Source organism: Giraffa tippelskirchi, chromosome 11 (genome assembly GCF_054371585.1).
Source record: "Giraffa tippelskirchi isolate mGirTip1 chromosome 11, T2T-mGirTip1v1.2.pri, whole genome shotgun sequence".
In the NCBI taxonomy this organism is placed as follows: Eukaryota; Metazoa; Chordata; class Mammalia; order Artiodactyla; family Giraffidae; genus Giraffa; species Giraffa tippelskirchi.
The window spans coordinates 104,460,951-104,488,676 of record NC_137285.1 but is presented as its reverse complement, the minus strand read 5'-3'; the positions used below and the strand labels follow the sequence as shown (position 1 = coordinate 104,488,676).

Sequence of the window (27,726 nt, the reverse complement as noted above, 5' to 3'; positions counted from 1 at the left end):
AAACTGTGGAAACAAGAGATGAATAACTCTTTCCCCTTTAAAGAATTTGATCAAAATGAGTATTAACAAAGGCCAAGCTAACATTTAAGATAACAGGTACTTTCAGCTCAACTTCCTTGAGAGCTTTCCTGGTAGCTCAGACAGTAAAGAATCCGCCTGCAATGCAGGAGATCTGGTTTCAATCCCTGGGTTGGGAAGACCTCCTGGAGAAGGCTACCCACTCCAGTATTCCTGCCTGAAGAATTCCATGGACAGAGGAGCCTGGTGGGCTATAGTCCATGGGGTCGCAAAGAATCAAACACAACTAGTGACTAGCACTTTCACTTTTCATCAGCCCAACTGCACACTGGTCACGTAGCATCTGACTCTAAATATTCCCTTTCCAATAAGGTATACTGTCTCCTCATTTGAGGCATTGCAATTTATGTAGGAAAAAAGGACACTTCAGGATGGGGTCCACCGCCTGCCCCAGTCCCCAAGAGCAGGTTTCAGTCTAGCTGGCTCTCTGTTCCTGCATTCACAAGCATATCTAAAAGTGCCTCCAGACTGACCGGATATACTGCTGGACAGCACCATCATGGTTGCCCTTGCTGTAGAGATGGTCCCCATACTGCATGAAGATCTGGGCCAACCCATCACTGTCCAGATGCTGGCTCTTGGCCAGGTTAATCGCCATCTCAAATAGGTTCTTCTTAAACAGCATCTGGAAAGGAAGAGAGATTAGAAAACTGGAAGAAGCAGGCCTGAGAAGACACCTTCCCAGAATGCATACACGACACACAAGCCAGATGTTTATGAAGTTCCAATCAGCCTAGATCTTAGGGTGAGACCCCCAGACGCCCCCAAGACTAACATCAGCTCACCTCACTAGGTTCTCTGCAGGCAGGCAGAGTGGACCCTGAGAGTGGGCTCAGGCCCCCAGCCACTGCTTCCCTCTAAGGCCACATCCCAGGCCACTGACCTTGGAATCTTACCCTAAGGAGGCTGAGTAAGGCTGTGACCCAAAGGGAAGGAAACACCCTGGCCAAGGCGACTTGGGGAGTCTATTCCTAGAGCCGTGTCTGGGTGCCCATAGCCAGCTCTGGGAACCTGGTGGCCTTGCCTCCAGTTTGGTCTGTGTGTCCTTCTCCTGCAGTGCGTGGACCCGCCCATCCCGCGTCAGCACGTACAGGGAGCCCCACTCAGCAAGCACATCCACTACATCCTCAAAGACAGCGCTATAGGCTATGAACTTGTTGCACAGGTCATAGATGTTGAGAATCTGTTTGTCAGAGCTCTGGGAGTCCCGGCTGGTAAACTCTGACCTGTGTGGGAAAGAAAAAGCACTGGATATTTATCTGTACCACCTCAGTCTCAGCTCCCCTCTGTTGCCTTTCCCCTGACAACTCTGGTGCTACCTATTCCTGCCAGAACAAGTCACTGCTAGCAGCTCATCCTGCAATACGCAGCGTGGTGCTGGCAGTTGTGGGAAAAGTATGTGTAGACGTGGTCTTACCCTTAAGGATCCTATAATTAATACAGGCAACAGACTGAAAACTTAAGTACATTCGAACATCCGAGATTTAACAAATAATTAGTGCCTGGTATATGTAGTCCACTAGGCTTAGTACTGAATGAACACTAATATCTGACAAGGATCACCTGCATCACGATGAAGATTCTGTCACATTTTCTGATGACTCAGAAAATAAAAAACCTGTGTTGCATCTCCCAGCACTTTCCATTCTCTCCACTACTCAGTCCCTTGTTCCTCTACCCAATTCATTTTGCCCAAGTAATTAAAAAACCCAATACCAGGTCCCCAATTCCCTGGAGCATTCTAGTGTAAAAGGATTGCTCAGCAAATGTCTACAGCAAAAGCACACTTTTCAGCAAAAAAAAAAAAAAAAAAAATGCTATAACTGAGTCTAGGTGTAAACACCTCTACAAAAAGTACAAAGTAGGAGGTTGACAGGATGTAGGCATTAGGAGTTTGAAATCAGGTTAATTCTAGGGAACAAGCCCAGCCCACACCCTTTTCCTTCTCCATAGAATCCTTACTTGGGAGAAACCTTCCGGTCACGGGAGACAATGACAAGATAGCCTCTAAACCAGTGAGCAATAAGTTTATGGCCCTCAAAGGCAAAGCAGGGCCCACGTTCATCAGGCTGGTACAGATAGACACATTCATCCCCTGCCACTATGAACTGCAGGTCCTGAGAAGGGTCGCTGAGGGCTGAGCAGCGTAGGCCACAACCATGGGTGTCCAATTCCACACGAGGATAGTCCTTTCCAGAAACTATGTAGGACTGTGAAAAGTAAGAGAGGGGTTAACAGGATCCTTTTGAGGAGGTGGCATCTAAATGTTCTCAAAGGTATCCCCACCTCCATACTAGCTCTCTTAATTCTTAGCACCCTAAGACTTTACCTGGATGCTTGCCTTCTCCATTAAATGGGCTATTACCATCACCCATCTACTAAATATATAAGCAGAGACCACATTTTCTTCCTCTGTATACACTATCACTACTTACTACAGATATTCGGCAAGTAAGAGAATTTTACTGCTTTATCAGAAAACTGACTGAAAAGAAAACAAAACTATTGGTGTGAGTAAGCTGTTAAATTAGAAGCACAAGAACCAAAGAAGTAACTTGCCAGTGTCACTTAACAAGCCTACTAGAAGAAAAACTTACGTCTTCTGCTACAAGCCCAAGAGTTCTTTCCCTAGCTCTAACTCTTCCCAGTCTCCTAAGTAAAGAAATAAAACATTAAGTTAGGTGAATGATTCAAGGCTGTATGATTAAAAATATAAGAACCTCTTTTGTCAGTTCCTTACCCTAGCCCACTGAACAATAAAAAAGCTTTTCCTACTTGCCCCTAACAGTCATACCAGGAGGCGCTGGTCATACCTGAACATTCTCAGTTGTCACAACAAACAAGTGAGTGGTCTTTCCCGCTTGGCGAAAGGCCAGTCCAGTAACAGGATAGTTGCCCTTGTGCAAAATCTGGGTCTTGCTATGTCGGTCCCGAGTGATGTCCCCTTTGTTCAATGTAACACTGCCATCTGTGAAACCTGTAGGAGAGCAGGGAACAGCATTTTATTGAGGCTGAAAAGGCACAGAAGCAGAAAAAGACCTTTAGAGGCACTTTTTAGAAGTGACCATCTTTCTCTCCATACCCAACCTCTCCAGTGGTTACCATGAAGATTAGGACTCACGGACTCATTTCCAAAGAACAAAACTAAATGCTTTCCCATCCCAAACTCTAAACAGTACAAAATGGTCTCATGAAAACAGTGAAAATGAGCTATAGAAGCAACTCTGAAGGAAATCTATAAAGAATCATGGGGTGTTAGCTTTGCCTTCTTTCTTCTTACCAATGGCCATAAAGTTGAGATTTTCATGGACAGTCAAACAAGATACAACAGTTGGTTCTGTCCCCGGGATGGCAGGGAAGATTCGAGTGCAGAGTGGATTGCCACCATCTCTCTTCTCCAGGTTCCAGATCTTTACCTGGGGACAGACCTCAGATGTGTGAATGCTAGTCACCCTCCAACAAATAATCATTCCCAGGCCTCTGGGTCTTTCCTGTTTCCTTTCTAGGACTCACCAGGGGGTTGATGCCCTCTTCATCCTCACCAACAGAGGCCAGAATATTGTGCTGCTTCAGTTGGTACAGGTGTGTCACCCGTAGTTTGTAGGCCTGGAAACCTGTCAGCTGTAGGGAGCGGGGCAAGAACCAGATCTGGCCTTCCATATGTGCAGAGCAGTCAAGGAGCCTCCTTTCCAAGGGGAGATTCTTACATTTAGGCCAGAACCCAAATAACAACTACTCCCCAGGGCTTCCCTGGTGGCTCAGATGGTAAAGAATCCACCTGCAATTCGGGAGACCTGGGTTTGATCCCTGGGTTGGGAAGATCCCCTGGAGGAGGGCAGGGCAACCCACTCCAGTTTTCTTGCCTGGAGAATCCCCATGGACAGAGGAGCCTGGCGGGCTGCAGTAAATGGGGTCCCAAAGAGTCGGACACGACTGAGCACGGTACAGCACCCCAGTGGCTCAGCTAGTAAACAGCTCACCTGCCAATGCAGGAGACGCAAGAGACAGGGGTTTAAACCCTGGGTCAGGAAGGTGCCCTGGAGAAGGAAATGGCAACCCGCTCTAGCATTCTTGCCTGGGAAATTCCATGGACAGAGAAGCCTACATGGGCTACAGTTCATGGAGTTGCAAAGAACTGGGCATGACTAAGCATGCATGCACAATAAAAAACAAAATCTATACAACTGTTTAAATTTTTCAAGGGTTTTCCCACATATTATTGCTGGAAACTCCCCATTTTAAAAAGAGTAGAAAGGCCAGAGTTTAGGGGCAGCATTATACAAAACAAAGTAAAAAAAATTGTGGTTTCATTTAACTCTTCCCCCACAATATGGGCTGGGGAGATAATGATACCTTACATATTCATCTTTTAAAATCAGCTTGCATCTGTTCTTTTGATCGACCTTAAAAACAAAAACCTTGCCCAACTGTTATTTTACGCCTCTTTTGCAGATAAGGAAATTGAAGTCCAGAGAGGTTAAACGACTTGCCCAGGATTATTCGCTCATTTGGCAACAAGTTAAAGAGAATGGACTTCCTCCTTTCTTCCGTCAGACCACAGAAGGAACACTGAGCGCCCATCTAAAGGAAACTGGCACGTAACACGAACCCCTCTAACGGACAGATTTCATCCCAGCTGGATCTCTTCAAGGATTCGAGGAGGGAAGGGACAGCTCCAGAAGAAGGATATCTCCAAAGACTAGGCTCCCTCGACCTGAGTCGCAGACTGTGATGCCAGGAGGGAGGCAAAGCAACTTGGAAGCAGCGGGTCCAGAGGCAGGCGCGGCCCCGGGAGCGGCCCCATCATTGCCCTGTGGCTCCTTCACCAGCTCCTTGTCGAAGAAAACGAAGCGCCGCCACTGCAGGTAGGTCGCCATCTTGGCCGAAGGTCCCCGCCTCCGGGGAAGAGGTCACATGACAGGAGCCTGAGTATCACATGACCCGTTGACGCCCTGGAGTCCGGGTGCACCTGCGCTCTCCTCTAGAAGTGACGGCTTCCCGCTGCTGGGATAGTGGGCGCGGCCGCTTGAGGCAGGGTTCGTCACCCGCAGCTCGCTCCGCAGTTTTCGGTTATGCTGGCTCTGTAAGTGCCTTGGCTGAAATGCTTCTTAAGAGCTAGACCTTCACCTCTCTGAGCATCAGTTTCCTCTTTAATTAAATTGGCGGGCAGTGAGGGATCAAGATGAGGGATGACACGCGGTTTGTGAATTGTAACCCGCTGTGCCTAGGTGAATTACCTTCTGCCTCACAGGACTGTTTTGAGGCCTAAGTGAATCGGTGTATATGAAACTGGTTTTTCGGCTGTAGGAAAGGAGAAATAATATTAGAGGTTTGTGTCTGCCACCAGGTACAGATTGTAACTATAGTCAGTGTGTTTTTGTGTCACTCTGTCAGAGGCATGGCGTTTATTGAGCACCTAAAACATGTTGCTTAAGGAAGCTGGGAAATACTTCTGGGGCACAAATTCCAAGAACCTGGGCTTTCTCTCCTTGCCATAATGACAGGGTATAAGCAGAGTATAGCGAAGAGCCTTGAAGCCACAGCACTGAGCACTGCTTGATTTTACAGGTGACAAGGGTCAAAGACACTTCATGGTACCCACAGGTCCGAACTTGGGCTAAACCAGCTGTCTGTGTGGAAAACTGCAGGTGTACTGTTTTTGCGCCACTGGAAGCTACAAATGGGAGTGACATAGAGTCATTTGAGACAGTATGCAATATGAAAAAGTGGCCATATGATTAGTATTTGTGAAGTTTATTTTTGCATCCCTGTCCCCCACAGCTTATTTTCAGAACATGTTAGGCTTTATTCCCTCCCCGGATTCTCAGCAAGCAGGGCCTGTGTGTTGCTTACCAAGAACCAGGTCTAACAGCCTGGTAGATGCTCTAAGTGGATTGAAGCAATGAATGTGGATGATTTTCCTCTTACTCTCTCCTTGATCTAGTTGATGGAAAAAGTTGTGTCTGTCTAAAGAAATAAATGAGGGGAGGGCACACAGATATCCTGATTTACAGCCCAAATTTCTTTCTTCTTTGTCATGCAGGTATTAGGACTGTTTTGGATCTCAGTCTGTGAGCAGAAGCACAGATAGGGGCTAGATGGGACCCAATTTCACCTTTGAGTTATGTCCGTTATTAAGGCTATGGATAATACTTGTTAAAGGAAGCAAAGTGAAAGCAAAGAGAGATGTGAACAGTAGAATGACATCTTTGTTGTTGATGTGTTTGCTCCCCCTACTGTCCAGTGGTAGAGGCTCTGATGTCTAAGCCACTGGATCTTCTGTTGATGAGGGTACATAAGCAGAGACTGGCCCTCCAGAGGACCCATGGCACCTCTTCACACTTGCTGCCTTCCTTCCTTTCCTCTTTTTGACAAATATGTCTTTGGTATTCCCGAAATTGTACTACATGCCCAGTATATATACATGAGATAGACATGGTGCCTGCTCTTCAGGGAGCTTGACCACCACCATAGGAAACAGACATAAAAAGGACTGACAGTAATGAGCCCTTAATTTCCTTTTTCTTAAATTGAAGTAAGTTGATTTTAAAATAAATAAATAAATTGAAGTTGATTTACATTGTTTCAGGGGTACATCAAGGTGATTCAGTCATATATACACACACACACATATATATATTCTTTTTCAGATTATTTTCCATTATAGGTTATTACAAGATATTGAGCATAGTTCCCTGTGTTATACAGTAGGTTCTTGCTGTTTATCTATTTTATATAGTAGTGTGTATCTGTTAACTCCAAATTCCCAATTTATCCCTTCCTTCCTTTCCTGTTTGGTAACCATAAGTTTGTTTTCTGTCTGTAGTCTATTCCTGCTTTTTAAATAAATTCATTTGTTCATACTTTTTTAGATTCCACGTATAAGTGATGTCATATGATACTCATCTTTAACTTACTTCATTTAGCATGATAATCTCTACGTCCATCTATGTTTCTGCCTAGGGTATTTTTCATTATTTTTATGGCTGACATTATTAATATATATCACATCTTTTTATACCACATCTTTATCCATTTGTCTGTCAGTGGACATTTAGGTTGCTTCCATGTCTTGCTGTTGTGATTTGTACTGCTATGAATATTGGGGTACATGTGCCTTTTCAAATTAGAGTTTTCATCTTTTCCAGATACCAGCCCTACATTTCATGTAGCGAATTATACCGAACAAGGTGCTTTCACTCTTCATAGACTCTTCATAGCAACCACCTGCAGAAGTATCATTATCTCTGATGAGAAACAGAGTCTCAAAGAGGTTCAGGTGATTCTCCCTGAGCAAAAACATCAAAGTCCTTTGGAAATAAAACGAGTTCTTCAGTTCCCTAACCTTTAATTAAATAACTTGCCGGGGGTGTGAAGCTAGGCTACACTTGTCAGAACATCTACCAGGATTTGTCTTTTAGGTATGCTTGTCTGAATCCAGGAACTTCAGTGTAGTGAGGACGTAAGAAGGCAGACTACACAGAAAGTGATTGTGTGTACAAATTCAATTCCAGTTCTGCACACTGAGAACTGGAGTTCTGAAGGGACTAAAGGTAAAGAAGCAACTAGTCTTTAGCTTGAAATTAAAGAGATCACGACTCAGAATCAAGAATTACCTAGCAATGCCCTCTTTTTTGCCCTTCAGCAAACTGCTGCCCATGATGTACAACAGTCATACCCACTAGAGCAAAATAGGAACACTTCTTGTTCCAGCTGCAAACTTTTATTTTCTATCATCTCCACCTCCTCCTCTGGCTCTCTGGGCAGAAACCATTTTCTTAACTACTGAAAAGTCTGTTTTTTTCCCTCTTAGCCCCTAAAAAGGCTAGCAGCAGTTTCCACTTTAGGAACAAAAAGGTCAACCTAATAAACTCAGAGGTCTTACAGTATAAGAGAGCACAGGGCTTCAAGGCAACCATGAAACAGGAGAAAGGAGCAATTAGCTGATTATTGATTGTGAAAGTCTGGCCTGCAAGAGGGACCTTCGTCATAAATTTGGTAAAGCACTTAACCAAGCTTTTAGCACTGCAATATGCATATCTTTTAGTTTTATTTCTCTAGACTGAAAAAAAAAAGCTAACTAATGTATGTTTGGTGCTTAGGATTCCCTAGCACTGTGTGAAGCAATATACCCCCTTCTTTAATTTTGACACCAGCCCTGTGATGTCGAAAGCTCAGCTTCTCTGTACACAGGTGCTGAATCAAATCTCAGAGTTATGAGTGAAGTGGAAAAGGATAGCTTTATTTGCCAGGCAAAGGGGGCCACAGTGGGCTAATGCCCTCAAAGTTGTGTGTCTCCACTTGGAGAAGATAGTGAGTTTTATAGTAATTGTTCAAAGAGGGCATGATCAGCTTGTGGACATTGTTCTGATGGGTTCATGGTGATGCAAGTAGAAGTCAGCATAATTAACCTTCAGGTCAACTAATTTGAGGTCTACATGCTTGTGGGCAGTATACTATCATTAACCATGTCAATTTCTCTCACCTGGAAGGGGTTTCAGTATCTGCAAAATAACTCAAAGATATTGTTGTAGGTATCCATTGATGGGGAAACAGGACCTTGCCCCAAGACTGCTCTTGACTGTTTGTTTCTCCCTGGTCTTGCATCCCCTCCCTTCCCTAGTTAACAACTGCTTGAATCTGCCTACTGGAACTCAGGAGAAGCCATGGAGGCTGAATGAAGGCTGTTTCCTATAATCAAAGAAATGGGGACACAAAGCCCTTGTGCCCAGGAGCCCCACAGGCCCTTTTTGGTATGATCTGTGAGGCATGTACCTGCATGCCTCTTTGAAAGATGTTGAAACTGAGGCCTAGGAGAGCTATACAACAGACATTTCTTGTGTAATTCTAAAAATATTGCTATAAAAGTAGGAAGAAAAAACTTCTCCTGGTGCTTTTCCTGCCTAAGGTTACAGTAAATAAACCGTCTAGTCTTTTGTGTGACACATACAAAATAATTTCTGAAATTATTATTGAAATGTAACGTGCAAACAGATTAAGTGTACATACTACAATCCATTGAATTTTCCCAAAAGCCATTGCAACCAGTATCCCCAAAGCCAGCCTTATGCCCTCTTCTTACTGTGAAAGGATAAGTACCATCCCACCTTCTATGATTAGAGTTTAATTTTGCCTGTTTTTAAACTTCATACAAGTGAAGTCATAAACTGTGTGCTCTCTGGTTTCTGTCTGCTTTCACTCGATACTGTTTGTGGGATTTATTTAAGCAGTTGAATGTAAGAGACCAATTGCTGTATAGAATTCCATGTGTGAATCTACCACTATTTATTTGATCCACTTTTTTTTTTTTTACAACTTCACGTGGCACTCAGGATCTTAGTTCCCCCAAGGGATCGAACTTGTGGCCCCACCAGTGACAGCACCAAGGCCTAACCACTGGACTGCCAGGGAATTCCCTATCTATCCAGCTATTGCTGGGCATTGGGGCAGTATTCTGTTTTAGTGCATTTTGAATTAAGCTATTACAAAGTCTCAGTGAACAAAGTCTCTTAGTGAATATGTTCAAATAAATATATACCTAAGAATGGGGTAACTGGGTGACAACACATTTTTTAAATTCTCCTGGACCAGGATGTTCACCATAATTGACATTGGCCTCAGCCCATGACATGGTTATATAATGTATGCATGGTTTATAATGTATGCATGTGCTCTGACTTAGGTGTTCATTTTATTCATGTTCTGTGAGATGACAGCTTTGGGCTCCTTTGGGCTTCTGCACAGTGTAGGGGAGGGGAGGTAGTCCTCAAACGTTATTACAGGTTGTTCTGGAGCAGAACTAGTGGATTCAGCTGTCTTGTGCTGTGCTGAGTCACTCAGTCGTGTCCGACTCTGCGACTCCATGGACTGTAGCCCGCCAGGCTCCTGTGTCCATGGGGATTCTCCAGGCAAGAATACTGGAGTGGGTTGCCATGCCCTTCTCCAGGGGATCTTCCCAACCCAGGGATCAAACCCAGGCCTCCTGCATTGCAGGCGGATGCTTTACCATCTGAGCCACCAGGGAAGCAGCTGTCTTGGTTCATCTAAGTCAGATGTTCTACATTAAAATTTTCCCACTGTTTTACACCTTGCTCTTGTGAAACACCTGTCTGGTCAGAGAACAAAACAGGTGACTCCCCAGAGCAATTGCACCTGCTGCCCCTCCCAGGGGGACAGACACCCAGGTCGAGAAGCATAGCTGCTGCAGACTATGCTCCCACCAAGTATATTCTGGGAGTGGGAGCTCACACAAGGAGCAGGGCAGACTGACTTTCTTACTCTCCCAGTAAAGCCATACAGTGATCACAACAATCTGTGGAAATTCTTAAACAGGTGGGAATACCAGACCACCCTACCTGCCTCTTGAGAAATCTGTATGCAGATCAAGAAGCAACAAAACCAGATATGGAACAATGGACTGGTTCCAAATTGGGAAAGGTGTACGTCAAGGCTGTATGTTGTCACCTTGCTTGTTTAACTTATATGCAGAGCACATCATGCGAAATGCCGGGCTGGATGAAGCACAAGATGGAATCAGATTGTTGGGAGAAAGAAGTAAAATAAAGTGAAAGTCGCTCAGTCATGTCTGACTTTTTGCAACTCCATGGTCTATACAGTCCATGGAATTCTCCAGGCCAGAATACTGAAGTGGGCAGCTTTTCCCTTCTCCAGGGGATCTTCCCAACCCAGGGATCAAACCTAGGTCTCCCGCATTGCAGTTGGATTCTTTACCGGCTGAACTACAAGGGAAGCCCACCCAGAGAGATCTCAATAAACTCAGATATTCAGATGACACCACCCTTATGGCAGAAAGCAAAGAACTAAAAAGCCTCTTGATGAGAGTGAAAAAATGGCTTAAAATTCAGCATTCAAAAAACTAAGATCATGGCATCCAGTCCCATCACTTCATGGCAAATAGATGGGGAAACAATGAAAACAGTGATAGATTTTATTTTGGGGGGCTCCAAAATCACTGCAGATGGTGACTGCAGCCATGAAATTAAAAGATGCTTGCTCCTTGGAAGGAAAGTTATGACCAACCTAGACAGCATATTAAAAAGCAGAGACATTACTCTGCCAACAAAGGTCCGTCTAGTCAAAGCTATGGTTCTTCCAGTAGATGTGAGAGTTGGACTATAAAGAAACCTGAACGCTGAAGAATTGATGCTTTTGAACTGTGGTGTTGGAGAAGACTCTTGAGAGTCCCTTGGACTGCAAAGAGGTCCAACCAGTCAATCCTATGGGAAGTTTGTTCTGAATATTCGTTGGAAGGACTGATGCTCCAGCTGAAGCTCCGATACTTCGGCTACATGATGCAAAGAACTAACTCATTGGAAAAGCCCCTAATGCTGGGAAACTTTGAAGGCAGAAAAGGGGATGACAGAGGATGAGATGGTTGGATGGCATCACCAACTCAATGGACATGAGTTTGAGCAAGCTCTGGGAGTTGGTGATGGACAGGAAAGCCTGGCATGCTGCAGTCCATGGGGTTGCAAAGAGTTGGACACGACTGAGCAACTGAACTGAAAGTCATTAAATAGGTTTTTAATAAGTGTGCAAAACTGTGAACATACTTGTTTCCCAACAGACTGACCTCTGAAGGAAAGGACAGGTCATCCCCATCTCTGGAATCCCAACACCTAGCACAATGCTTGCATGCAACACAGGGCCAATAAATGTTAAAGTGCATATTCTGTTTGAAAGAATCTACCCTACTAAATTGGAGAAGGAAATGGCAGCCCACTCCACTACTGTTGCCTGGAAAATCCCATGGACAGAGGATCCTGGTAGGCTGCAGTCCATGGGGTCACAAACAGTCAGACACAACTGAGTAACTTCACTTTCACTTTCACCCTACTGAATAGGTGGTCAAAAGTAGAGTCAGTTATTGAGAAACAAAATCTTGGGGACTTTGCTGGTGGCCCAGTGGTTAGGAATCTGCTTTCCAATGCAGGGGACACAGGTTCAGTCCCTGGTTGGGGAACTAAATCCCAGGTGCCACTGGGCAACTAAGCCTGCACACCACAACGGGCTTAGAAAATAAAATCTTTCTCCGTGGAATTGAAATGACAACTTCTATATTCATCAGTATGACTAAACAACTCCCATGCTATGGAATGTTCTATAGCAGTAAACATTCAGGTATGACCTAAATCAAATCCCTTATGACTATACAGTGGAAGTGAGAAATAGATTTAAAGGACTAGATCTGATAGACAGAGTACCCGATGAACTATGGACGAAGGTTCATGACATTGTACAGGAGACAGGAATCAAGACCATCCCCAAGGAAAAGAAATGCAAAAAAGCAAAATGGCTGAGGAGGCCTTTCACATAGCTGTGAAAAGACAGGAAGTGAAAAGCAAAGGAGAAAAGGAAAGGTATACTCACTTGAATGCAGAGTTCCAAAGAATAGCAAGGAGAAATAAGAAAGCCTTCCTCAGTAAGCAATGCAAAGAAATAGAGGAAAACAATAGAATGGGACAGACTGGAGATCTCTTCAAGAAAATTAGAGATACCAAGAGAACATTTCATGCAAAGATGGGCTCAGTAAAGGACAGAAATGTTATGGAACTAACAGAAGCAGAAGATATTAAGAAGAGGTGGCAAGAATACACAGAACTGTACAAAAAAGATCTTCACGACCCAGATAATCTCGATGGTGTGATCACTCACCTAGAGCCAGACATCCTGGAATGTGAAGTCAAATGGGCCTTAGGAAGCATCACTATGAACAAAGCTAGTGGAGGTGATGGAATTCCAGTTGAGCTATTTCAAATCTTGAAAGATGATGCTGTAAAAGTGCTGCACTCGATATGCCAGCACATTTGGAAAACTCAGCAGTGGTCACAGGACTGGAAAAGGTCAGTTTTCATTCCAATCTCAAAGAAAGGCAATGCCAGAGAATGCTCAAACTACTGCACAATTGCACTCATCTCACACGCTGGTAAAATAATGCTTAAAATTCTCCAAGCCAGGCTTCAGCAATATGTGAACCATGAAGTTCCAGATGTTCAAGCTGGTTTTAAAAAAGGCAGAGGAACCAGAGATCAAATTGCCAACATCCGATGGATCATCGAAAAAGCAAGAGATTTCCAGAAAAACATCTATTTCTGCTTTATTGACTATGCCAAAGCCTTTGACTGTGTGGATCACAATAAACTGTGGAAAATTCTAAAAGAGATGGGAATCCCAGACCACCCGACCTGTCTGAGAAACCTGTATACAGGTCAGGAAGCAACAGTTAGAACTGGACATGAAACAACAGACTGGTTCCAGATAGGAAAAGGAGTACGTCAAGGCTGTATATTGTCACCCTGCTTATTTAACTTATATGCAGAGTACATCATGAGAAACGTGGGCTGGATGAAGCACAAGCTGGAATCAAGATTGCCGGAAGAAATATCAATAACCTCAGATATGCAGATGACACCACCCTTATGGCAGAGAGTGAAGAACTAAAGAGCCTCTTGATGAAAGTGAAAGAGGAGAGTGAAAAAGTTGGGTTAAAGCTCAACATTCAGAAAACTAAGATCACAGCATCCGGTCCCATCACTTCATGGCAAATAGATGGGGAAACAGTGGCTGACTTTATTTTTCTGGACTCCAAAATCACTGCAGATGGTGACTGCAGCCATGAAATTAAAAGACGCTTACTCCTTGGAAGGAAAGTTATGATCAACCTAGACAGCATATTGAAAAACAGAGACATTACTTTGTCAACAAAGGTCTGTCTAGTCAAGGCTATGGTTTTTCCAGTGGTTATGTATGGATGTGAGAGTTGGGACTGTAAAGAAAGCTGAGCACTGAAGAATTGATGCTTTTGAACTGTGGTGTTGGAGAAGACTCTTGAGAGTCCCTTGGACTGCAAGGAGATCCAACCAGTCCATCCTGAAGGAAATCAGTCCTGAATATTCATTGGAAGGACTGATGCTAAAGCTGAAACTCCAATACTTTGGCCACCTGATGTGAAGAGCTGACTCATCTGAAAAGACCCTGATGCTGGGAAGGATTGGGGGCAGGAGGAGAAGGGGACGACAGAGGATGAGATGGTTGGATGGCATAACCGACTCAATGGACATGGATTTGGGTGGACTCCAGGAGTTGGTGATGGACAGGGAGGCCTGGCGTGCTGCGGTTCATGGGGTCGTGAAGAGTCGGACACAACTGAGCGACTGAACTGAACTGACAGCAGTAAACAAGGTGAATCTGTACACTGGTATGGAAAATACACCATGATTTATTTTAATCAAAGAAAAGTTGCAAACAAGCTAATTGTATAACATTTTATCATTTAAAAAAGACAGCAGCTCCATGTTTCAAGAGACATACATGTATGTAAATAGAGGAAAAGGCCTAGAACATTACACATCTAATAACAGCAGATAACTCTAGAGATTGTGGATATTATCAAAGAGATTTAACTTTATCTGGTATATTAGAACTTTTTACAAGATTACATTTGTATATTATTTGTGTAAACTGTTAGTTTGAAGCGAATTTCTATTTCTACCAATTTTTCTCCTACTTGAAGGAAAACAGACCTCCCCTTGATACTGCCAGTAGGTTGATCTTCTAAGCATAGACACCAGACTCAAATCTGAACCCAGCTGCATCTGTTTACTTTAACCTTTGCTTTTTGTAGCTTTTAGTCACTAAAAGGATGCTGTCTACAACTGTACATATATATAATGACCTGGCTAGGGGAACCTGCCCCCCTGCTTGAATGTTAAAGTGCCTTTATTCAGCTCCTATGGATACTCTGACCCTGCCGATCTGTGAATGGTTACAGAAAAGAAGAAATTAACACATCCCTTCCCTGATGCTTATTTTCCAGGATTTATGGCCTTTTACTTTACTTCCTCACCACCTCCTCCTCTGTTCTATAGAAGAAACTGACATCCAGACCCCAATTAGATGGTACTCTAGGGTGCTAGCCTGCCATCTTCTTGGTTGCCAGGTTTTCCGAATAAAGTCTCTAGTCTTTGCCTCAACATCTTGTCCTCCAAATATTGGCGAGTAGACAGAGCTTGGATTCTGTTAACAGCCCTAAGCATTATTAAAAAATGTAGGGAAAGGACCAGAGAAGATTTCCTTAACCAAGCCCGGGCTGTCACAGCCAGGGCCTTCACAAGAACCTTCTGTGAAGGGAAGCCAGGCAAAGATTTTATGAGAGGAAGCAGTGATACCATATTTAAGAAAAGTGCGCTGATGTCAATAAAACTGGAAAAAGAAAGTGTGCTCGCTCAGGACCATGCAAATTTCTATGGGACTGTGAAGTACAGAGAGGGGAGTCAGGAGCACCAGATACCTTTCCGAGGTGCTTTAATTCAGAAAGAAAGTGCACAGGCATAATGGAAGAGAAACAGGAGGTGGTGCATCTGTGCTTAACCAATTACAGCCTCACAAAAGCGTCTTTTGTGTCAGGGATTTGCAGTTCGGAATGTGCTTTCTCAAACTGGAGTAAAGAGTCCAGGCCAACTTCTGCCACTAATACAAGCGTTATCTCCGACTCATCAGCGAACATCTCTCTTAGTGGCTTTAGTTTCCGCAAAAAAACAAAGCGGGGGTTGACGTGGACTGAGCAGTCGTTTTCTGATTTCCAGCCAAAGCCTAGGGCAGTTCAATACCGACCAGCAAGCTAGCACCTCTTCCGCGTGGCTGCCTCGGGGATGCAAGGATGCCTGCTCCTCGGACGGGGCTCCCAGGTGACCAGAAGAAGAGGCCCGAGTGCTGGGCTGCCCGTTTGCCGACTCGCTCCAGGAACCGACCACTCCAGACCCGGGCAATCAGCCCTTCAGCGCCGCGGCCGGAAAGCTCCCTCGAGCGCACCGGGATGGACGCTGGGCCGCGCGTGACGTGGACCAATCAGCGGCGGGCATCGGCGGTTTTCCTCCAACTGGTTGACTGGCTTCTCCTTCGCCTTCGCGGCGGCGGCGGCCGGAGATGGAGGAGGGGGCGGGCCTAGGACGTGGCCCAATGGGGACGCGCGCCGCGGCGGCGGGGGCGGTGCCAGGCCCGCGGCGCAGGGCCGGGCGGCGGAGGCTCCAATGAGCGCACGCCGCGTCCGGGGCCGGCTGGTGCGCGAGACGCCGCCGAGAGGTTGGTGGCTAATGTAACAGTTTGCAAGCCGAGGGGAGTTGTGGAGGGCGCGGGTTTGGGGGGCGCGCTGCTGGCCTCGTGGGTTCGTCCGGCGCTGCGTTTGTCCCAGAGCTGGGGCCACGGGAGCGGAGGCAAGAGGTAGCGGGGGTGGGGATGGCGATGGGAACCGGCCACCCCTTAGAGGAGGCAACGTGCTAGCTCCGGGGGCGGGTCAGTAGCGGGAGAGAGGGCCGCACGGACGCCGGTGCGCTTGGCCCCGCAGCACGGTCCCCGGGGTGCCCTCATGCCTTAGAGGTGGGCTGGGACCCGTTTCCGGGAGTGGGAGCCGCCGCCTTTGGCAGGTGAGGCTTAGGTGAACTCGGAATATACTCGCTGCCTTCTCCGTGCGGAACCTTATCGTTCCAGGCACAGCGTCTGCGTAGGCAGTGGGGTCGGGGATGGGATGGAGAAGGGAAGCGGGCGGGACAACCCGAAGGGATGCTGAGGACAAGACGTGCCCTTCTTCCATCCCTGCCTCCTCCAGCGTCACCATCTCTCAGTTCCAGTCCAGGCCCGGCCAGCGGGGGAGCTCCAGGTGTAGGGAGGTAGTCTAGTCCTGAGCGGGGAATCCCTGGCGGCACCCCAGGTGTGTGACATCAGGGACAGTGCTGGGGTGGGCCCGTAGAGCTGCTTATGCAGTGGCTGGAAGGCCTTGGTCTCCTTCCTCCTGCCCTGTTACCATCACTATTTAGGGATGTGGTGGCCAAAGGCTTGGATCCCCGGTGGTCCACCTGGGCCTTGTGGTCACTTCTGAAGATGGTGAGAGTGCTTGGTTCTCATTAGAAGGGAGGGGAGGGGATGTAGCCTGTCCTGCCCTGGGTGAGGATGGACTAGGTATGAATTTTAAAGCTTCTCTGTCCTGGGTGAGGTTCTGCCTCCTTCACTCAGGGCATCCAGTTACAAGTGTTGTTTTTCTCCTTTCCTAGGGACACAATGGCAGCCACAGTCAGAAGGCAGAGGCAGAGGAGGCTAGCCTGTTGGGCCTTGATGACTGTGCTCTTGGCAGACCTGTTGGCACTGAGTGGTATGTACCCCAGCAGAGGCGTCAAAACAAATATAAATGAGTGAATGATGGATGATATGTGCCGGGCAGGGGTGATGAGGCTGATGAATGGGAAACCTCTCGGCTCTTAGGTTGCCAGACCCAGACGTTTTTGTCTGCTGCTGTCTTACCTTCTCCATGGAAAGCGGTATGCTTTGATTAGCGGGGCTTCAGGAAGGCGGGGAAAGAGGAGCTAATTGACAGATCTGTTTCCCCTTCAGACACACTGGCAGTGATGTCTGTGGACCTGGGCAGCGAGTCTATGAAGGTGGCCATCGTCAAACCTGGAGTACCCATGGAGATTGTCTTGAACAAGTGAGGGCGGCTCCAGGGTCGGGTGGGAAAAAGAGGGTCCGCACCCCAGGCCCAAGTGTGTTCTCGGTAATGCCCTCAACAGACTTTGTGTCTGCATGATTGTGGGGTGTTGTATGTACGTGGGGTTGTTGAGGCTCCTGAGAACACACCCTGCCGTAGGCACATGGCCCCAGTGTGTCTTTTCCTCAGGGAGTCCCGGAGGAAAACCCCAGTGACCGTGACCCTGAAAGAAAATGAAAGATTCTTTGGTGACAGTGCGGCCAGCATGGTGAGCTCGCAGCCCACCCCCTTCCCAAAAGCAGTGGGCAGGAGAGGCGATCGCTCCCTGATCGATCTCGGAGGTAGGTAGGTGATGGCAGGTTTGGGAGTCTTAACACTCTGCTCTTTCTTTACCTCTTCTCAGGCCATCAAGAACCCAAAGGCCACGCTGCGTTACTTCCAGCACCTCCTGGGAAAGCAGGAGAATAACCCACATGTAGCCCTTTACAAAGCTCGTTTCCCCGAGCATGAGCTGAGCTTCGACTCACAGAGGCAGACTGTGTACTTCCAAATCAGCCCGTGAGTGCGCTGCTGGGGAAGGTGGGCTCAGGGGGCCTGGTGGGATCCCCGTCAACATGTGCTTACCACTGTCCTGGTGTGGATGCCGGGCTTTCCTCACTGCTAACCATCCCCCTCCACCAGGCAGCTGCAGTTCTCGCCCGAGGAGGTCCTCAGCATGCTTCTCAACTACTCCCGGTCTCTGGCTGAAGATTTTGCAGGTGGGTGGTCAAGGTGAGGCCAGTGGCAGCCACGTTCCCTGGAGATTCAAATGAAGGCAGTTCTGAGTCCCTAGGAACACTTAGTAACATCTGATGACATTTTTGGTTGTCACAACTGGGGAGCTGCAGCCACTGCCATCTACGGAGTAGAAGCCAGGAGTGCTGCCAAACGTCCTAGACTGCACAGCTCTGCCCCCCAAAACAAAGAATTATCTGGCCCAGGGACTTTCCTGGTGGTTTAGTGGTTAAGACCCTGTGCTTCCACTGCAGGGGACACAGATTCAATCCCTGGTTGGGGAATGAAGATCCCACATGCCATGTGGTGTGGCCAAGAAAAAAAATATTATCTAGCCTAAAATGTCAGCAGTGCTGAGACTGAGAACCCCCCATCTAAGGTGTGGAGCTGGTGGGAACCCTGTTCTGTTGTCCCCTGTAGAGCAGCCCATCAAGGATGCAGTGATCACTGTGCCAGCCTTCTTCAATCAGGCTGAGCGCCGAGCTGTGCTGCAGGCTGCACGAATGGCTGGCCTCAAGGTGCTGCAGCTCATCAATGACAACACCGCCACCGCCCTCAGCTATGGTGTCTTCCGCCGGAAAGATATCAACAGCACTGCCCAGGTGAGCCAGGGAGGGGCTACCGACCAGCCTGGCAGGGTGGCTGAGTCTGATGATGGAAGCCACTTGGCTTGTTTTGCATCTTACTTGCACGCTGGTCCTTGACAGATGCGGCAACAGCTCCCTCTCAGCCCCTTTTGGAGTTGTTTGACTTTAATTTGAGTCAGTGCAGCCCCTTGGAGGAAGGCAAGCAGGCACCCTGGAGTTGGGTTAGGTTCCGGTGACAGTAGCCTTGATGTCTCTGCAGAATATCATGTTCTATGACATGGGCTCAGGCAGCACCGTGTGCACCATTGTGACCTACCAGACGGTGAAGACTAAGGATGCAGGGATGCAGCCACAGCTGCAGATCCGGGGTGTGGGGTAAGTGGGTGCTGTGAGGAGGGCTGCTTGCTGAGATACCCTGGGGTCCCAGTTTCTTCTTGGAGGGTCAACTGCCTCACTTTCCTGCTCCCTGCAGGAGTACTCTCCTGGCTAAACCATCCATCTTTGTAGGATACCTCTCCCAAAGAGCACAGGGTAGATGGGGATGCGGGGAGACAGTTTGGGAAGGTTGAAGGGCAATGAATGTCCCAAGCTGCTTCTGAGAAAATTCACAAGGCCATAGGCCACATGAGGAGTGTCAGCTTCAACTATTTTTTTGTTCTTGGCACGTTTGGTTTGCTTATTGCTGATGTTATGTTAATTCATGAACCCATTCTTTTCTGTCCACCTTTACCGCTTCCACATTAGTCAAACTGCCGTCACCTCTCACATGCAGAATAGCATATCTCACTGCTGCCAGGGTGGCCTCCCTCCAGTTCTTTCTCCACATTTCAGCCAGAGGGTTCTTTTCAAACCTGTCTGTATCTCGTTTCTTTAGAAACCCTTCAGTGGCTCCACACCTTTGTCTAGACCTATAAAGCCACCTGTACGTGGCCTGACAACTCCAGCTTGGCTCTGACCCTGAGCTCCAGCCGTCTTTGCCCTCCATTGAACTTACACACTCTTGTTCTCTCACACCTCACCCTCTGCCTAGAATGTTCTTTCCTCTCTTCTTCACCTCGTTAACTCCAGCTCATCTTCAAGTTTCGGCTCCAGCATCGCTTCTTCACAGAACTTTTCCAGACATCTCTAAATAGCTGGAATTTCAATTATCTGTGTTTTAGTGGCATCATCTGTCTCTGTTATAACACAGAGGATTGCTAAAATTTCACAGTGTGGTTGATTGCTCGATTATAAAGTGTTTGATAGCAGGGACCGTGTTTTGTTTTTTTTTTCCTTACAATTGTATTTCCAGAGACAAATGCATAATTTGATACCCAGTAGTTACAGTTGAATAACTGGCCAGATGGACTATCGCTGAGAGGTGTTAGCTGTGTGGGTGAGAGCCAGGTTCCTGTGTGGATGAAGGGACCCTGTGTGTTCCTCACACTTGTCCCTCTTCCCTTTCCTGCACAGGTTTGACCGTACCCTGGGGGGCCTGGAGATGGAGCTCCGCCTGCGTGAGCACCTGGCCGGGCTTTTCAATGAGCAGCGCAAAGGTCAGAGAGCAAAGGACGTGCGGGAGAACCCTCGTGCCATGGCCAAGCTGCTGCGTGAGGCCAATCGACTGAAGACCGTTCTGAGCGCCAATGCCGACCACGTGGCCCAGGTGCTCACACGTGGCTGCTTGAGGGCAAAGATTTCCTGCCCCCTAGAGGGTGGAGGACCCCGCCACCCTGAGCTTGATTCCTTGTGCCTGGGGTGGCCCATCCCTTGTTCCCCTGCTTCCTGTCTGCCTCCCAGCATCCTGTTCTCTTGGTGTCTGACCTACCCACCCAGAGAGCAGGATCTGGGTGAGTGCCCTGACCTTCCTCTTCCTCCCCCAGATCGAGGGCCTGATGGACGATGTGGATTTCAAGGCAAAGGTGACTCGAGCAGAGTTCGAAGAGTTGTGTGCAGACTTGTTTGAGCGGGTCCCTGGGCCCGTGCAACAGGCGCTGCAGAGTGCAGAGATGAAACTGGTGAGGCAGGGTCATTGAGGTGGGCGTGGCAGGGAGATAGGCAGGATGGAAAGTGAAGAGGTGGCCGGGAGGAGGGAAGAAGTCGGAGAAGAGTCTGTGCTGAGGAGGAGGGTGCCCTTGGAGCTGACCCATCCCCTGCTTTCTCCCCCTGCAGGATGAGATTGAGCAGGTGATCCTGGTGGGCGGGGCCACTCGCGTCCCCAAAGTGCAGGAGGTGCTGCTGAAGGCTGTGGGCAAGTGAGTGTGGGGCCTGAGTAGCGGGAGGGATGAGTGGAGGGGGGCCAGGCCAGGCTGCAGACGGATGGTCCTGAGCCTTGGGTCGTTCACAGGGAGGAGCTGGGGAAGAACATCAATGCCGATGAAGCCGCTGCCATGGGAGCCGTGTACCAGGCAGCTGCACTCAGCAAAGCCTTCAAGGTGAAGCCTTTTGTCGTCCGGGATGCGGTGATCTACCCCATCCTGGTGAGTAAGCCTGTGTGCTGGGGTGGCAGGCTCCTCATACCTCTCCCAGGGCCATCTCCACTGTCTGCTCGAGCCTGTCCCTCTGTCTTCCTGCCATCGGCATTCCCCACCCCTCTTCCCCCAGACCCTACTCTGCTTCTCCAGTGGGCCTCCCCTCTCCTGCCTTGTAGGTGGAGTTCACGAGGGAGGTAGAGGAGGAGACTGGGGTCCGCAGCCTGAAGCACAATAAGCGCGTCCTCTTCTCCCGCATGGGACCCTACCCTCAACGCAAAGTCATCACCTTTAACCGCTACAGCCATGACTTCAACTTCCACATCAACTACGGTGACCTGGGCTTCCTGGGGCCTGAGGATCTTCGGTAAGGGGGTGGGGCCAGATGGGGACTCCAGGGAGGGAGGGGTGGGGTCTGCGGGTGACACAGGGGAAGCAGCCTGTGGGCTTGGGCTTGGGTTTGGGCTGAGCTTCTCCTCTGGGAAGTGCTTCCATCCCGAGGGTGTCCTGGGGGAGGGCCCAGTGTCTCATACCCAGAGGCTGTATAGACTAGAGCTTGGAGGCAGGCTTGCAGGGGGCTCCCCTGAATGGCTTTCTCCTCCCCATCCAGGGTATTTGGCTCCCAGAATCTGACCACAGTGAAGCTAAAAGGTGTGGGTGAGAGCTTCAAGAAGTATCCCGACTACGAGTCCAAGGGCATCAAGGCTCACTTCAACCTGGACGAGAGCGGTGTGCTCAGCCTGGACAGGGTGAGAGCAGGAGCCCCCGTGTGCCAGGCGGGGCCCAGGCGCCACCTGCCTCTTCCACAGCGGTTCCTTGTGGTATTCGAACATGGTCAATAAAATGGGTTTGGGAGTTGGATAAATCTTGGGCTAAACAAGGGATCTGGTGTGGGCCATCTCAGAACCTGTGAACGCTCACGGACGTTGTCAATTTCAGGGTCTTGGATGGCTGATAAACCTGCTTATTAACAACAGTTCAGGGGATTTGTATCTTTTAGAATATACTGTGGGCAACAGTGGCCCATTCTGTTGAGTGGAAGAGTGAGGAGGGGAGAGCTCCAGTTCCCTCAAAGGGCTTGTAAGCAACGGGGGTGGAGGAGACTCCATCCAGGAGCCCTTGAAGGAGGCAGGGGAGAGGACAGACTAGCACAGCTGAAAGTCACATGGTTGTGCCCAAACAGTAACCCACCAGGCAGGATGTTTGTGGAGAAAAGGTGGGTTAGCATGTGCTTGTCTTCACCTCGGATCCCTGTTTTCAGGTGGAGTCTGTGTTTGAGACGCTGGTGGAGGACAGCCCAGAAGAGGAATCTACTCTGACCAGTAAGATGAGCGTGTGCATGTGTGTGAGAGAGTGTCCTTGTGTGCCTTCCAGGGAGGTGGGCAGGTCTTGCCCTTAGGGTCGGGGGTGGCGTCACTTCTGTGGTGCTCTTTAAGTCTTTGGGTTTTCCTCATTCTAGAACTTGGCAACACCATTTCCAGCCTGTTTGGAGGTGGTAGCACACCAGACACTAAAGAAAATGGTACTGACACTGTCCAGGTAAGGCCAAGATGGAGCCAGGGGAGCACGGAGGATGGTGCATGGGACCAGGCAGCAGCAGCAGAGACTGGGTGTTGGGGTGTCTATCCCAGCTTCTTAGGATGTGATAGGCCCCACCTCCTCTTAGCCTGTGGAGAAGGAAATGGCAACCCACTCTAGTATGCTTGCCTGAAGAATTCCATGGACAGAGGAACCTGGTTTCTACAGTCCATGGGGTCGCAAAGAGTCAGACACAACTAAGCGACTTTCTTTCTTTCCTCTTAGCCCGAGCCAGGTTCACTACACCCTTCTCTGGACTCTGAGCCATCCCAAGGCTCACTGTCACCTCCAGACACTTTTCCTTTGTCCAGCTAGACTGTCTCAGTCCAGATGCCCATGCCCATTTCCACATAGTTGTTCTCTGTCTCCCCCTAAGCTGTGTCATAGGCAGTGAGCCCTTCAAAGCAGAGCCAGTCCTGATCACGGGCCCTGCTGGTGACTCTTCAGAGGGTGTGTTTGCTTATTTCCAGGAGGAGGAGGAAGGGCCTGCTGAGGGGAGCAAGGACGAGCCTGGAGAGCAAGCAGAGCTCAAGGAGGAAGCTGAGGCCCCAGTGGAGGACACCTCTTCGCCCCCACCCCCTGAGGCTAAGGGGGCTGCAGCCCCTGAGGGAGAAAAGGCCACAGAGAAAGACAGCGGGGACAAGCCCGAGGCCCAGGTGAGCTCTCGGCAGAGTGAAGTCGGCCTGGACCCCAAGGCTGACGGGACAGGTGCCTGCCGTGCTTCCTGTCCCCAGAGCCATCCCCACCTGTGGAGGATAGGAGGACTGATGCTTTCCCTGACACCCTCGTCTCTTCCCCACAGAAGCCAAGCGAGAAGGCGGAGGAGGGGTCTGAGGGTGCTCCTCCAGCCCCAGAGGAAGAAAAGAAGCAGAAGCCAGCCCGGAAGCAGAGGATGGTGGAGGAGATTGGGGTAGAGCTGGTCGTCCTGGACCTGCCTGACTTGCCCGAGGACCAGCTGGCCCGCGCGACCCAGAAGTGAGTCAAGGCCACGAGTGTGTGGAGGGTGGGCGCAGGGTGTGGAGCGGCACGCCTCACACCTGCTGCCCCTCGGCCACAGACTCCAGGACCTGACACTCCGGGACCTGCAGAAGCAGGAACGGGAGAAAGCAGCCAACAGCTTGGAAGCTTTCATCTTTGAGACCCAGGTTGGTTGGCTGGGACACAGGCCTGCCTCGGGACAAGGGACGGGGTGGGAGAGGAGGGTCCTGCTCCAAGAGCCTTGCCCCGAGGGCCTGCTGCACGCTTTCGTTCTGGTGCACCTCCCCAGGACAAGCTGTACCAGCCCGAGTACCAGGAAGTGTCGACCAAGGAGCAGCGTGAGGACATCTCGGGGAAGCTCAGCGCCACGTCCACTTGGCTGGAGGACGAGGGCTTTGGGGCCACCACAGCGGTGAGAGGGCTCCCAGGACGTGGGGGGCAGGATGGGGAAAGGAAGGAGAGCTGGGGCGTGAGGTCATAAAGAAGGATGCAGGGCGGTGGTCCCCTAACCCCTCTGCCCTCTCCCACCCCCACGTCCGTCAGATGTTGAAGGAGAAGCTGGCTGAGCTACGGAAGCTGTGCCATGGGCTGTTTTTTCGGGTGGAAGAGCGCAAGAAGTGGCCCGAACGGCTGTCTGCCCTGGATAATCTCCTCAATCATTCCAGCATGTTCCTCAAGTGAGCAGCCCCTTTGCTTTTCTTCCCCACTCAGTCCTACCCCTGTCCCTCCTAGGCTGACTGTCGCCCCTCTGACTGCAGGGGCGCCCGGCTCATCCCAGAGATGGACCAGATCTTCACTGAAGTGGAGATGACAACGTTAGAGAAAATCATCAATGAGACTTGGGTAATCCCCATATAAATACTTCACTGGAGACTTACCTGGCAAGGTGGGCCGTCCTTGGCAGCGGGGGAGATGCGGAGAAATGGAGACTCAGCAGTCTCTGCCTTCCGGCCTGGCAGCTCATTGGAAAGGCAGAAGATGGCTGCGTTTGAGATCACGTCTGATCAGTCCCAGACGAGGGTCATAGCCATGAGTCGTTGATTACAGGGGTAGAGAAGCCCATCCCCTTGGGGTCAAGAGAGAGCTGCTCTGAGGAGCTGGGGCTTGAACTGAATGCAGGGTTTGAGGAGGTGAGAATGACTTGTCGTGAGATGCAGAAGCCATTCTGGATGTGGGGGCTGTTTTTTGAACCAGAGCACCAAAGCGGTGAAATAAGGAGAAAAATAATCAAGAGGTTTAGCTGTGGTTAGTCCATAGAAATAGGACAGAAGCCAGAAATGGGCAGTTTGGCACTCCCTTGTGGAGAGCCTCGAATGCCATCCTGAGGTATCTGCTTCTGGGGCTGACAGTGACGGGCAGCAGTGATCTGAGGCCTGAGGGGAAGAGCCAGAGGTTGGTTGGGGTGTGTTTCATACGGGACAGAGGCATCTGCTGGCTCTGAGCCTGTCCTGACCTCGCCCACAGGCCTGGAAGAACACAACTGTGGCCGAGCAGGCCAAGCTTCCCGCCACAGAGAAGCCCGTGTTGCTCTCAAAAGACATCGAGGCCAAGATGGCGGCCCTGGACCGCGAGGTGCAGTATCTGCTCAATAAGGCCAAGTTCGCCAAGCCCCGGCCCCGGCCCCGGGACAAGAACGGGACCCGGGCAGAGGCTCCCCTCAATGCCAGTGCCAGTGACCAGAGCGAGAAGGTCATCCCTCCACCAGGTGAGGGCAGGGGACTGGTTCAGGCATCACTGGGCAGGAAGAAGCTTTCCCTTCCCTCTGGGGACTACCTCTTCCTCCTGGTTTCCCTCCAGGCCAGACTGAAGACGCGAAGCCCATCTCAGAACCTGAGAAAGAGACTGGTGAGCTGGGGAAGCGGATGGGGAACATGGACATCACTTAACCCCGAGGGGTCGGCAAACTGGCAGGACAGCCTCTCTGGACAGCCCTGGAGCTTTGAATGGCCCTTACATTTTGTAGATGGTTATTTCCAAAAAACAAAATAGACCAAGTGTGGCTCATAGATCCTAAAATACTGACATTTACTGTCTGGCTCTTGTCAGAAAAGGTTTGCCAATCTCTCCGTCAGCCCCTTCCTCCCTCTTGCAGACACTAACCTGTTCTTTCTGCAAAGCAGGACCTGAAGCAGCAGACTCTGAGCCTCTGGAGTTAGGGGGTCCCGCAGCAGGTGAGGGTGGAGGTGGCGGGCTGCGCTGGGGGGCAGTGCCTGCCCTGAGCTGGGCCTGTTCCTTCCTCCTCACCTACTTCCATCCTTTGCTCTCTTCCCCCAATTCCTCCCAGAATCCGAACAGAAGGAACACCCGGAACAGCCGACGGGACAGAAGCGAACTTTGAAGAATGATGAACTATAACCCCCGCCTCCCAGCTCCCCACTCGTCCCTGCCCCCTTCTCTCACCACCTCTATTTATTAAACACCAAGGACTGGGGGAGGGTTGGTTCCCTCCACCCCAGAGGCTTCAGTTCCTCTTCTCTCACCTACGACTGGAGGTGTGGAGAAGGGGAAGGAAGGGACGGCTTACTGGTTCCTTCTGGAATAGTTCTGTGGTTCAAACTGAAATTGTTCTGTTCCCCAACCCCACCCGCTGGTTCCCTACCCATCCAGGTCCTAGTTTGGGAAAAATCACTATGATGTCTTAATTCTTCGCCTGTGGGTAGGTGAGAGCATGGCCATCAGTAGTTGGTTGACAGACCTGGTAGTGGGAAGGGTGTCCTGGGTTGTTAGAGGGTCTCCAGTCTTTTCTGGTTGTCTTTCCCTCCCTTTTCCACCACGAGATCAATGCCACACAGGCCAGTGTCTGCAGAACCTTGGTTTCCAGGTTTGGTTTCTGAGCTCCTGTCTGTACTTTTGCTTCCTCCAAGGTTTTTTCCCCTAAAAATCCCTGTTCCCATGCCTGCTCCTCGTGGGTCTCCTTGCCTTCCTCTTGCAAGTTGGACAGTCCTCTGCCTCTTGTCCAGAGCCCGTCCATCTGGACTGCCTAAGTCACTCGAGATCGACCCCCACCCACATAGACAACCCCAGTGGCCAGAGTAGGCAGGGAGAAAGTGAAGAAGGGAATCCAGCCGCCTCTCCAGGGAGTGAGATGTGAAAGAGTGCTGTAGCTCCCCCACCTGTGGACTCTGGACCAGGAAAAGCATGTGGAGTGGCTGGCGCAGGGTGCCAGCATCCTGCAAGCAGCTGTTGAAATCTGCATCTTCCTAGTAGCCTGGTACTCCATGGCCCTTGGACTTCTGCCCCCCTTCTCTCCCTATTGTTCTGCCCTCTCAGACAGAGCCTTTCCCTCACCCCCTGGCCCCCTGGGCTGACCAAAATGTGCTTTCTACTGTGAGCCCCTTGTCCCAAGACCCTGGGGGCAGGAGAGACTGTGGCGTGAATGTAGAACTGCCACCTCGCTCTCTTGGAGGCAAGCCTTGTGGGCAAAGGAAGAGGGTACAGGCTGGCCTTTCTGTAGTGCATTGCTCTGCTGGGATGGGGGCCTTTTACCCACCACGTTGATGTTGGGCAGCCCACCCCCCAGGGTCCCATCTGTAGCAGGAGCCAGGGCTGCCACCCCCACTCCCAGGGCATGGAGGAGCCTGGTTGTATCTGTCTCTTGTCTTTTTTTCTTATTCTTTTTTTTTTTTTGCCACATTGGCAGAAATGTGCCCTAAGGGTCCTATCCTGTCCTATATGTTTGAATTGTTTCACTAGCAGTTGAGGCTGGTTGGACAGATTTGAGTCAAATTGTACTTTGCTCCATTGTTAATTGAGAAACTGTTTCAATAAAATATTCTTTTCTATA

At 49.5% G+C, this 27,726-nt stretch overlaps 2 protein-coding genes across 29 annotated transcripts in view; one reads left to right on the top strand and one right to left on the bottom strand.

Annotated features, from left to right (window-relative positions):
• VPS11 (VPS11 core subunit of CORVET and HOPS complexes) overlaps positions 1 to 4,978 on the bottom strand; it is a 10,582-nt gene extending 5,604 nt beyond the window's left edge. Inside the window, exons 1-7 of one of the 6 annotated variants that reach the window (XM_081541241.1) lie at positions 4,432 to 4,978; positions 3,592 to 3,699; positions 3,359 to 3,494; positions 2,892 to 3,055; positions 2,041 to 2,288; positions 1,103 to 1,304; positions 552 to 703 (exon numbers count right to left, since the gene is read on the bottom strand). In XM_081541241.1, the coding sequence (XP_081397367.1) occupies positions 552 to 703; positions 1,103 to 1,304; positions 2,041 to 2,288; positions 2,892 to 3,055; positions 3,359 to 3,368 (776 nt within the window). In that variant the 5' untranslated portion in view covers positions 3,369 to 3,494; positions 3,592 to 3,699; positions 4,432 to 4,978. Of the gene's footprint in view, positions 1 to 539; positions 704 to 1,102; positions 1,305 to 2,040; positions 2,289 to 2,891; positions 3,056 to 3,358; positions 3,507 to 3,591; positions 3,764 to 4,431 lie in introns of all 6 variants that reach the window. The other 5 variants (XM_081541236.1, XM_081541238.1, XM_081541237.1 and 2 more) reach the window with 5 other exon arrangements.
• On the top strand, positions 4,973 to 27,726 carry HYOU1 (hypoxia up-regulated 1). Of its 23 annotated transcripts, none has more exons than XM_081541231.1 (27): positions 5,061 to 5,161; positions 16,703 to 16,804; positions 17,145 to 17,242; positions 17,482 to 17,575; positions 17,765 to 17,843; positions 17,979 to 18,133; positions 18,257 to 18,333; positions 18,770 to 18,951; positions 19,196 to 19,311; positions 20,389 to 20,581; positions 20,799 to 20,933; positions 21,088 to 21,170; positions 21,263 to 21,395; positions 21,566 to 21,753; positions 21,997 to 22,135; positions 22,648 to 22,708; positions 22,846 to 22,925; positions 23,435 to 23,620; positions 23,767 to 23,939; positions 24,022 to 24,109; positions 24,232 to 24,354; positions 24,486 to 24,619; positions 24,701 to 24,785; positions 25,407 to 25,647; positions 25,740 to 25,787; positions 26,063 to 26,113; positions 26,227 to 27,726. In XM_081541231.1, the coding sequence occupies exons 3-27, from the start codon at positions 17,152 to 17,154 to the stop codon at positions 26,295 to 26,297; spliced, it is 3,006 nt and encodes a 1,001-aa protein (XP_081397357.1). In that variant the 5' UTR covers positions 5,061 to 5,161; positions 16,703 to 16,804; positions 17,145 to 17,151; the 3' UTR covers positions 26,298 to 27,726. The 23 variants fall into 23 exon arrangements, with proteins under 23 accessions (XP_081397343.1, XP_081397342.1, XP_081397357.1 ...); XM_081541226.1 differs by having other exon boundaries at positions 26,060 to 26,113; XM_081541233.1 differs by lacking the exon at positions 5,061 to 5,161 and adding an exon at positions 16,106 to 16,179 and having other exon boundaries at positions 16,719 to 16,804.